Here is a 12,079-nt window from a genome sequence, read left to right on the forward strand (position 1 = left end):
ACAGCATTTTCTTACCATCAAATGCAATTAATATGAGTTAACTCATAAAAGAGATGCTTTTATTGTGAAAATGGAATATATACGTATTTCCGTAAACTGTGTTTTATGGTCCAATCGGAGGTTGCCAGATTTGCCAACAAAGTGAGGAAACTCTGTAGGTTAATTTATACCGTGAGCCATTTAGCAATATTTGTCTTAAATCAGATGATGGCATTGCCCCTAAATCAATGCATAACATTGTTGCTCAGTCCCAGTGTTTGCTTTTATGTCCATCAACGGTCAGAAACAGTTACGCATGCTTAAAGGATCTCTCCTTTTGAGCCCTTACCTCACAAGTCTGCAATTCTGCAGACAGTCTATAGGCCATTATTATATTCAGAGAGTGATCAACAAACACTCAATTCATTGAGCTACACATGGCATATAATCATTGCACTTTTGTGGCCAAAGAAAGCTCTGCGTACACTGAGGAAAGACACACAAGGATGTTTCTTTGTTTTATTACAACATTGAATAAAGCCTGAGTATGCAATGTATCAAGTTGCAGCCATTTTGTCTGATCTAACAAAGAACAAATATATATAAAAACACACATGTATGCCATAAAATATAATCTTCACATTGAAAAACTAAAATCAGTGGGAGCTCTTCATTCAGTGTTACTAAACAGTACTAGACATAATTCCAAAACCTATTTTTACATACCAACCTATCAGTCTGTTATCTGGATTTATCAAACTAGAGTCAAATATTGACCAAGAAAATGCTTTGAGTCACTCATTTTATCAACATGCACACATTATATTTGTTTTTGTTGTAGTACTTAACAATGATAATATAAACAGAAGTGAGCATGGGGATAAAAAAAAAAAAAAAAAAAAAAAAAATACAACAAAGTGCCATGGTTGCCCTACTGCCGCTGCACCTAACAGGATTGTATGCATTTCCCTCACACTGGAAACTAATCAATCAAATCAAAGTCCCTCATTGGCTGAAGACACTACAGCTTATAAGGTCTCGGGCAAGGTTAACAAATAGGAACCAAGCACTTGTTCAACAGATGGCTTTTTCTATTCCTGGATAGTAACCTAAGAAGGTAGTGATACGGTCCTTTTCTGTTGGTGTGTCTGGTTTCACTCGTCGTAGTGAAGTGAAGACAGGAACTTATCCACATCTAAGTCACGGGGAAAGCAATCTGCTAGTGTCTTCCTTTCCTGCAAATTTAAACCAAAAGTCAGAATTACATGACAAAAACATGTATCAAAATTCCCATTCATTAAATGGCAGTGAGGTAGCATAAAAATGATGCTCATTACACACCAAAACACAGGTTGGATGGTATAGTTTTTAATGAAAGGGGCAAAAAATATTACTATTTTGAAAGAAATCGATTGTTTTTAATGATTGAATGTCGTTTTTCAATCCAAAATATCAAACATTACCTTGTTATAGTTTTTTTTTTTTTTTTTTTTACATATGAAGACTTGAAGTTGCAGCTTTCCTTTGTCATATTTGATAGAAAACTGAATCTTTGGGGTTAAGACAAAATGGGCAATTTGAAGATGTCACCTTGGGCTTTAAGAGATTTCATTTCCCACTGTCTGACAATTTAAAGACCAAAACAATTAATTGAAAAAATAATCTGCTGGGCGATATGGAGAAAATCAAATATCACGATATTTTTTTTTTTTTTTTTTTTAAAAGATTATTTTTTGGGGGGATTTTCCCTTTATTATGTAGAAACAGTGGACAGACATGAAATGGGGAAAGAGATGGGGGATGACACGCAGCAAAGGGCAGCAGGTCGGATTCGAACCCGTGCCGCCGCAGGACTCAGCCAACATGGAGCGAACACTCTTACTGGGTGAGCTAGAGGCCGCCCCGAATATCACGATATTTTTGACCAAATACATTGATATTGAGGAGATATTTTAGGTTTGACTATTGGTGCTTTCACAAAGTATTTACACAATGAGACTTATGATAAATAATCATCAGTAATGTGGGTATAATGACTAAGTGGGTAAAGGCAAATAATAGAACAGCTAGAACAGTCTGGTAAGTTCAGAAGATTGCATCACTTTACTGTAATGCAGCCTTTAATAAAACCAGGAAATGACAATACTTGTGTCATATTACAATATCCAAAATCTAAGACAATATCTAACCTCACATATTGACGTCAATATAGTGCCAAGCCCTAATCTGTAATGTACGTAGTTGTTAGTTACAGCTCTACATCTAACTTCGTGTGAAAACAGAATAATGCTGAAAAAGCTGAACTTGTCTATTATAGAAAACAGGGATAGTTTTAACACCATACATTTTAAACATGTCTACTGAATGGCAAATCCTTGTGTTGTACTCACCCGGTCTGTCTTTTTGCTGGGAGATTGTTTAGACTTTTTCTTTGCAGGCGGGCTGGCTGTGGGAGAAGACGGTTTGCGTTTTTTAGAGCTCTTTGAGCTTGCGGGCAAATTTTCTCCTACTTCCTCCTGACGCAAACTGTCCTTCAGTGGAGTGCCTGTCCTGGCGATGGCAGCACGTGAAAGAATCATAAGTGTGTGAGCAGCCATGTTAATGCTGTTTTCACTGCCAGCCTCACTGGCTGGACTGCAGGTGGGGACATCTGGGGTGTTGGGGGGCATTAGATGCTTGGGAGTCCCCTCTCCATCTCTACCTTTCTTCTGTCGGGAAGGAGTCCTGGGACGTTCAGCTGACTCCGCCTGGTTACGCCCAGTCCCAGGGGTCCGGGGAACACTATTGTCTGAACTGCCTGCTCCAGGCCTCTTGATGGGGGTAGGAGGAGAGCTGAGGCCCTGGATGTCCTGCAGCATCTCAGCTGCCTGTTTAGCCAGAGAGCTGGTCTTTGAGGTTGCTTTTGTAGCTTTGGACTGAGGATTAGATGCAGGCTGGGTGACAGCTGGAGGGCTAAAGTCTCTTAATGTTGAGGATGAGGGTGCTGAATGTTGCTGCTGCTCTTGCAAGCTACCCTTAATTTCATTCTCCTTGTTAGCTGTAACATTTGGCATCTCCTGAGAGGGAGTTCTCTTTTCTGTACGTCCCTCACATGATTTAACAGGAGCTTTTTCTGCAGGTTCTTTCCTGCAGCTCTCCTCCTTCTCCTTTCTAGTTCCTGCTTTCAGTGCAGAATCAGTTGAAGATGACCTAGAAGTATGAGAATCCTTAGCTTTTGCTCCATTACCATCCTTATCATGATTGTGTTTCCTGTCAATAGATTTTGACCTCCTTCCTGATTCTGACTTTTTCAAAGTCTCAGGCTGTGAGGCATCAACCCTGCTGGTACTTGCACTTTGAGACTCTTCGTTATGGATGCTATGATCTTGTTTGCGAGAGTTCTTTTTGAGAGGATCTTTCTGGTGCTGTTGTGGAGGCATGGCCTTTTCTGCCTCCTTCATGAAGCCTCCTCCAGTCTGGGGATCGGCTGAGCATCTGACAGTCTCTATCCTCCTCTTGGGCTTGTTGCCACCCAAGATAGTAGGTTTTCTTCGAGCCACTGACTGTGTATTAGCTTTCTCAGTCTGCTGGACAGATTGTGATGTAGATGTGTTTGTAGCTGGAGGTTTGGTGGTTCTTGTTGTTTTAGCAGTTTGTGGTTGAACTTCTGCATTAGAGTCAAAACATAAAATTCTCCTATGTCTGGCATCCTTTGCCGTATCCTGCTGGCCTGCGTTTTCAGCCAACACAGGTGGAACCAACTTACCAACCAGGTTTTGCTCAGTGCCTGGAATTCAAAGAAATAATGTCAGGGAAATAAGGCAGTGACATTAAAACATAAAGCAGATTAACACAGAGGACATCCTTTTGTAACAAAGTAAAAGGATATTAGGTCATTTTCAGTCATTATATACCGCTAGCTAGCACTGTTCCAAGTTAACTTGTAACTTACCAGCAGGTGTAGACCGTTTTATTGCCATTGTGGGAGACTTGGGCTTTACATCTTCTGACTGCTGTACCAGTACTGGGTTTGGTATGGCAACAAGCTGTAAATATAACAATGTTGATACGTTTTATTGTTCTGGAGATCGCTAAAAGTCTTCAACCCCTTGACGCAGCAATGTTCATTATACCACACACTACAAAACAATAGTCTTGGACTGATTGAAAAACACACTAACAATTTTGCAATCTTGCTTTGTCCTGAGGAAAAAGGCCATGGCATCTTTAAAATTTTAAGTGTTTATTATTTTGGAAGGATAAATGTTTAGTAAATTGTATGGTAATCTGCCAAATCAACAATAATATGTCTTGTGCTCATGTTCACATTTTGGCCTTAGAGTGGCACTTATGGGTGAGCAACATTTGGATTCATTCTTTTGGAGACCAAATTTCATAAATGCTGCCCTTGCTTTGGACATCTTGTTTACTAAAGGTGACAGATACATCTAAGAGTGGTGCTAAAGGAAAGCTCACAAAGCTGTCCAAAATAGCAGAGTTATGCTTTAAGCAGCATGCGCTTAGTTAATCTCATGGAAATCTGCCCATTAGATCTCAAGATACCTCGTCATGGACCAAAGTGTTGGTCAAAGAGAAATTTCCTCCAAGGGACAGAATGATAGATGAAAGGTTGGAGGCACACCAGAATGATCAGGTATCATCTTTTTATTCTGGTGAAAATGGTAAGAAAGGTAATACTTTTTGACTACCAACTTACGAACTGCAGATGAAGGTATGTTACCTGATTGGACACCATCTGGACCTTGCCCAGAGTATTCTGACCCATAACAGAAACAGGAAGCATCATGGGCTTAACAGGTGATGGTAGGATGAACGTTGACCCTGCACAAAAAAAAAAATAGATAATTCTAATGGGCTTGATAGGCGGCAGGTAATGAACAACAAAGATTAACTAAACATGCCATCCCCCCTGCACCAGGGACAACACACAATAGATGATGGAAATTAACTCGGCTTGTCAGCTCAGAGGTTAAAGTCCAAAACAACAAACTGAACTTCGCTCAACCATAGTGTTTTCATGAATTTTCTGTGTTCATGTGGATGAGCACCAAATTGTGCATTGCTTCATAGGAACATAACTCATTATCATTACACATTATCACATGTTCACAAATGGGGCAGAAGCATCATTGTCTATTCTTTGTCAAGCCCAAAGTCCCTCAAGGGGAAGAGTGCCCCCTTCACAGCAACACTACAAATTCGACGAAACGAAAATGATGAACTAAACATCAAAAGCTGCAACTACAAAAATCAAACCCAGCTAGTGATAATAGAGTGGGATGGGGATGAACTTTTGTTTATTGAGATGACCCACTGTCTGTTGTCTCTTACCGGTGGAGTAGCCTCGAGAGCGAGTTGGTGTGGTCACCCCATACTGGTTGGCAGGCAAAGGCTGTCCCTTTGCGACACCAGCAGACAGTAGCACCTGTCTAGTTTGAGCATCTGTAGTCTGGGGTTCAGTTACAAGGAAATAGCTGGCAGTGGCTCCTTGGAGGGCAGGATTAGTGGTGTCCAGGGGTAGTTGAATTATGTAGTTTTGCTGGGCCTGTGATGTCCCTGTTAATGGGGATGCAACTACAGCCCCAGCCTTGCAGCTGAGAGGACTAGCATGTGCCTCAGCGCATTGTAAGCCACTAACTGCCTGTGCCGCCTCATCCAAGTTGGCCTTTGGTGTGCCAGGGCCTCCTCCAGAGGACTTAGCTGGCGAGGAAAGATATATAGTGGGTATCTTGTCTCTGGAAATGCTAGAAATTGCCTGATTCAAAGTTGTGTCACTGGAAGAATCCTCATCCTGGTTTTCGCTGATGATGATCTTCAAAGAAACTATATTACTGGAATCAGCTGCAGCCTTGCTTGGGGTGGTGGGGTTGGTGGTTGGAGGATTAGGTGCTGCACCAACTGGGGCACAAGACGGCGAGGAAGATGCGGGTGAGACAGGTGAGGATGAGGCAGGTGTAGCTGTAAGAGTTGCAGAGGTAGAAGCAGATGTGGGTGAGATAGGTGTTGCTGTGAATGGTACAGCAGTGGATGTAGATGAAGGCGAGGCAGGCAGAGTTGTAACTGTGGCACTGCTAGAAGAAGATGTGCAAGAGGCAGATTCAGGTGTGACTGAGAGAGTAGACCCTGGTTGAGTGTCTTTTCCATTGCTTGGAATTGACATATGAGGTAGCTCAGCAGTCGGCATTGGAGTGTTGATTAGTTCAACTTGTAAAGGAAACAAAAAAGCAGGGGGGGCTGTAGCAAGTGGCACTTTAGATCCTTGTGCAAATGCAGGAGAGGGAAGAATGTTGGATTCACTGGGGGCAGTTGTGATGGGGGTGCTGTCGTTTGTGGCAGGCTCCGTAGTGTCTATACCGTCTAAAGGAGGGGGAGGTGTATTTAACGGTTCATCAATATCCATTGGTGTTACAAAAACACTGTTATTTAAAAGTGAGGCCTTTTCTTTTCTGTTCGAGTCCACTGCAGCAGATGAGACACCTTGGTGCTCCCATGGACTCACTAACAACTTGGCTAAACTGTTTTCAATTCTGGATGTTTTGACGCTGGGGCCAAGTACCGCCTTCTTTAACAAGGTGGGAGCAGTAGACTTTCTGGTCTTACGCTCTTGTCCAGCTCTCATCTTCACTGGTGTTGTAGCCAAAGCCTTTGCATCTCTGTGTGTAGTGCCTGAAAAATAAAAAATAAAATATTGAATGAGTATTCTGTCCCCACCTGTGTATTTTTGCAGCTCTTTCTTTAATAGGGGTATAATTTATGTCAAAAATCCACATCCACAATTAGTATTTGACACAAAACCAACAATGGATGGATGGATGGATGAGTTTGTCTGCAAACTCATGGATGGATGGATGGATGGATGGATGGATGAGTTTGTCTGCAAACTCATGGATGGATGGATGGATGGATGGATGGATGGATGGATGAATGGATGGATGAATGAGTTTGTCTGCAAACTCATGGATGGATGGATGGATGGATGGATGAGTTTGTCTGCAAACTCATGGATGGATGGATGGATGAGTTTGTCTGCAAACTCATGGATGGATGGATGGATGGATGGATGGATGAGTTTGTCTGCAAACTCATGGATGGATGGATGGATGGATGAGTTTGTCTGCAAACTCATGGATGGATGGATGGATGAGTTTGTCTGCAAACTCATGGATGGATGGATGGATGGATGAGTTTGTCTGCAAACTCATGGATGGATGGATGGATGGATGGATGGATGGATGGATATGTACACATACACACACTTTACAAGGAAAGTTGTTTAAACTGGAAGAAGTCATTGATTTTTGACACCAAAATCTTAATTTAATAATTGATTTAGTGAACCACTGACAGCCTGCTTCTCACTCTGCCTTCCAGTGTGGCCATTCGAAACAAGTGGTTTGACAACATGTTAGAAAAACAAGTTTGTTTTAAGCCTAACCACACCCTACACCCTTTACACCCTCCTTCCGACTTTTCACAATGAATTATAAATCTGACAGTATTTTAATAAAACATGAAGCTTTTTCTTCCTTCCAAACTTTGAATTCAAGAAACCTGCCTTGACCTGTGTGAGACAGACAGATATTCAAAGGTGACATCTGTGTGTTCTTCTGAGAGCCTACTATTGTATTATGCTGTGTTCCATTTACCTCGGAAGTCAGAGGTTGGAACTGGGAATGACATCACACCCGAGTTGACCCCGTTCCAATTACAAGTCGGAAAACAGGGGTAGGGGGACTCTAGCTAAGTTAGCCATTGTTAGCAATACCATTTTGTGGTATTTTGTGCGTGCAAACGCCGTAGTCACACAAGTCCACAGATGGAGATGGACAGTACTGTGTGTACGGCTGATTTAATAAGACACAAATAAGACAGAGGTGCTGAAAACAGTATATCCATACAGCTTTCACTACTGTTGAGGCTCGGAGTAGCAATGTTGGATTGTGATGTCGGGCTTGGTGAGGTTCTCCCGACTTTCCGAGTGGGAAATCTGACTTCCCATTCAACTGGAACGCATCATTAGATTGTAAGAATACCTGGATCATCACTCTGAAGGGGTACGACTGTAGATGAAGGTCCAGCAGTGTCGCTCTCTTCTGGACTACTGCTAATATCTCCCTCCCCTGGATCGCCATCAGTGAATCGGGTTTTATCTGCAAACACATTGCAAAAAGTCTGTTTTGCAATGACTTTCTATTTATTACCCAATTACAAAGAAGTGATTCAAAAGTACTCTTTAGATGGGAAAAAAAAAAAAAAAAAAAAGCAAAGTAGGTCATAGTTACTGTAATCGAAGAGCTCAAAGAGGGCGTGAAATGCTGGGTCGGACTCTGTTTGCTCCAGAATGTCATGGATGGCATCGTCACTCATGTGGATTTCCCCCTGTACCAAAGGATATATGTCAGGAAGTAATGTAACGACATACAGGAAAATGTGAGTGATCACTATAACTGTTCACGAGGAACATCTTTGAGGACAAAATAGGAATCATACTGTTATGATATTAGTATTTGAGTGTTTCAGCACCTGTAATCCCAGGATTTCATCTATAGACTGGTCTGCCTCCACTGTACTGGAAGGGGCCTTAGATGTTTGGGGCGTTGGCTCACTGATATTAGAGATGAAACAGAGAAGAAATTAGTACAGCCATGTTATAACATGCTTGCAGCAATGTCACAACTTTGAATCCCACGGAGAAAATCATCTATCACAACAACTTAATACATATGCAGTGAGGTAATGCAGCGGTCCAACTCAACACTTACTTGGCGAGGATTTTGTTGATGTTTTCAGCAAGCTTCTCTTGTAACGATCTGTCCCCCAATATCTTGTCACGTGCATTTTGTATCACAAGTTGCTGTGGAGATTAGCATGTGTTGTGAAGTCACCAAATTTATGAAATGTATTGCTTTTAGGAATACAGAGAGATAATGTTGAAAATTCTTAGGCCACCTACTGTTTTGGCTAAAACCAGCTCAATCACATTAAAAGTTCAGTGTTAAAGCCTTATTGCTCTGTCTGGAGCATCCTGTTATTCACCATACTTAATCAAAAATTAAAAACACATTTATTTTAGGTGTCCTAAAACAGTTACAATCTAAAAAAGGTAATTCAGCCCTAATTTGCTGCACCAGATGGTCCAAGATCATTGTATGACTGAAAACGCTTGTTTGTTCAAAATGTCTTAGTGTTAAGGAAACCCAACAACTAACATACAGATTTACTTACAGGAAAGTTCTCATCGACGGCCTCTTCAGGTTGGGATTCTGCGTTGGGGGCACTGACAGCCATGGCACATCTGCCAGGGGCACTGGACCCACTCTGAGCACCACCTCTCTTCCTGGGGGTGTCCCTGAAGGCAGCAGAAAAGATTATAAAAGGGGACTGCCAACATGCATAAGGCATGGACAAAACAAAAGAGCACTATAAAGCGCAGTCTCATACAGAAACACCACAAACTGAAGCTTCAACCTAACAGGCCAATCAACATTTCTCACGGTGGACATTTTTTGACTTGTCATAGTAAGCACATGTGTGACAATTAACAATAATGATGGTGTTGTTCTAGTGAAGTGTTTTTATTTTTATGTCATGACACATCAAAGTGTCTTCTGCGAAAAAGGCCTATTTATTAACATCTACTTCTGTACTTTAGTTCTGCACCGAGAAAGCAGCAATGTTAAGCCAATGGGGGTTAGTAGGACAACAGACTCCGTCTTTAATGCTCTCTTCTTAATGGGTTATGAACATGAACTGCAATTTAGCAATAATAATCATCCTTACCATTTCCGTCTTCCAGGAGACATTGGACCTGGGTTTAGCCGATGTTCCGAAACAATTATCTGTATAGGTGAATCTCCTGTATGGGCACATATGTCACACATACAAAAGCAATTTTTTTGTGATTGATGTTAGCTTGCAAGCATGACAAAATACAAGCTAATACACTAAACTTTTTCCATCTCAAAAAACACAAGATTACTTTAGTTCAAATCAAAAAACTCCAACACGACATGGTTTCTTTTAGCATCTCTACTGTATTAAACCAGCACAGGGAAATGACCACCACTGCTGAGAATATAAAATAAATGTGACTATTTGTTTTTAGATTCTTTTAGATTAAATTCAACAAGACATGTGAAAACAAAAACACCACAACCTTCTAAACGGTCAGCTCAACTACTCTGTAAATAAAACGACAAATACAGAAAGTACTGCATGTTTTGTGATACTGACTGGGCGTATTTAGTGATTGATTGACATCCTGGATCTGCTGGTGTGTGCCACTGCCGGTAACTGGTCGGGTGTGCGTGGCCGTGTAGCCCACAGGAGTGGAGTGGCCGAGCATGCTGTGGGAGATGTGTGCAGGGCTGATGATGGAGCTCGTTTCAGAAACTGATGAGCAGACAACACCGCTAGCTGAAGCCACAGTCAAGACCCGCTGTCTAGCCATGTTTGCCACTCCAATGCGTGAACGTGCTGCAATGAACAGAGGCTGATAAATAAAAGGCCTACATACAAACCCTAAGCAAACACAGAACTCAGACAACCTAATTCATACAGTACTTATGGTTACATCTTAAATCAACAGTTGATGCTGATTATTTGCACATGTATTACCACAGTGTTTCCCACATTTTGCTAATATAGCTGGTCAGTTGGATTCAATATGTTGGTGCTAGAGGCTCCAGTATATAACGCTGTAAACACAATAAGCTTCAGATTAGGGAAGCAATTTTTCAGCCAGTCAGATTTTTCCAATATGTACAGCTGCTTATGCTGTAAATGTATCATCCTAACAGAATCTACAATTACACTTTCAACTGCTTTTCCACATACATTTGAAAAGGTACAAATCATAACAAATATCTTGATGGCTGAGTCAAATGTACTTGGGTGGGTATCGATAAAAACTTATAGGAGACTGCAACTGCAATAGCAATGAAATGTGAAATTGAAATAGAAAAACTAATAACAGACTTACTTCTTTGACTTGCTGATAGAGCGGGGGAATTCTGCAATGACCTGAGGCAAGACAAGGCAAGTTTATTTGTAAAACACATAGTTCAGCAACAAGGCAATTCAGACTTAAGTTAAAGACATAGAAGAATAATGGAACACTATCAGTGATGAAGACCCAACTCAGTGTCAGCTGAGAGTTTAGATTGTGGTCAGTTTCATGTTAAAATGGTTGCAGTGATTTAAAGGGTGACATTTGAAGCTCATTACTTGATCTGGTTGAGTGTAAAATCCAGCTTTTTCCACAACGAAGTCATCATGGCAGGTACCTCATGACAAGACTCTGCTAAAAAAAATTACCAACACAAGCAGGGCACATAAATAAGAATATATGAACATACAATAGTAGCTACATTTTGTAATGGGAACAATGTCAGATAAGCTCACCTTTTGTTTTGGCAGACACATACTCATTTAAGATGGTAGTTAGGCCTTTCCCAAAGATAGACTATGTGGGAAAAACTCAATGAATCACAAATTTATGAGCATGACATTCACTTAACAGTTTGTGAGGGAGGCTTTCAGAGACAAAAGGCACACTTACAAATACACAAGCAGGAATAGTCCCATCTTCTGTGGTGTGTTCGGCATACTCTTTCAGGTTTTGGCACTCAAGGATGAAAGTTCGGCTTGTAGCGGACAGTCCCTCTTCTTGAAGGTACCCTGGAGAAAGACATTTACCAACAGCCAGTAAGAGCAGCCCACCAAAGTTCAAACGGCACAAGTAAGGTTTTAACGCTAACGCCAACGTACAGCTAACTTTACAGCTTTGCTTCGTCCGACAACACTAGCTAGCTAGACTTACCCAAAACAAGCCGGGCGACGTCGGACGGTAGCAACATGGCTGCCTGTTGGTTTGATATAAAGAGTGAAGAGTTAGCTAACGTTAGGTAGCTCCATGTTCAGGAAAAGTCTCTCATAAAGCCGTTATACAGCGTCTAATTAAAACCGTTCGTGGTATTATTGTGAAGGCGACGTCCGTCGCTTACTCAAAAGGCGGGGAACTAAAGCACGTAACCCGGAAGTTTCAAAATATATCTGGCAATTGGAATATTGGTAGTTGTAGTCCAATCCGAAACGTCAA

At 41.4% G+C, this 12,079-nt stretch overlaps 1 protein-coding gene across 2 annotated transcripts; it reads right to left on the minus strand.

The window, feature by feature from the left end:
• Positions 1-486: 486 nt before the first annotated feature.
• npat (nuclear protein, ataxia-telangiectasia locus) lies at positions 487-12,028 on the minus strand. 2 transcript variants are annotated; one of them, XM_031290873.2, is made up of 17 exons: positions 11,801-12,028; positions 11,540-11,658; positions 11,383-11,443; positions 11,206-11,278; positions 10,961-11,001; positions 10,213-10,455; positions 9,760-9,835; positions 9,205-9,328; positions 8,742-8,833; positions 8,503-8,584; positions 8,262-8,358; positions 8,013-8,129; positions 5,311-6,645; positions 4,700-4,800; positions 3,911-4,004; positions 2,370-3,745; positions 487-1,214 (listed from the first exon to the last, which is right to left on the minus strand). In XM_031290873.2, exons 1-17 carry the CDS (start codon positions 11,835-11,837, stop codon positions 1,134-1,136), a joined length of 4,149 nt encoding a protein of 1,382 aa, XP_031146733.1. In that variant the 5' UTR covers positions 11,838-12,028; the 3' UTR covers positions 487-1,133. The 2 variants fall into 2 exon arrangements, with proteins under 2 accessions (XP_031146733.1, XP_031146732.1); XM_031290872.2 differs by having other exon boundaries at positions 11,206-11,281.
• Between the last annotated feature and the right edge of the window lie 51 nt (positions 12,029-12,079).

The sequence above is a fragment of the Sander lucioperca genome, chromosome 8 (genome assembly GCF_008315115.2).
Source record: "Sander lucioperca isolate FBNREF2018 chromosome 8, SLUC_FBN_1.2, whole genome shotgun sequence".
NCBI lineage: Eukaryota > Metazoa > Chordata > Actinopteri > Perciformes > Percidae > Sander > Sander lucioperca.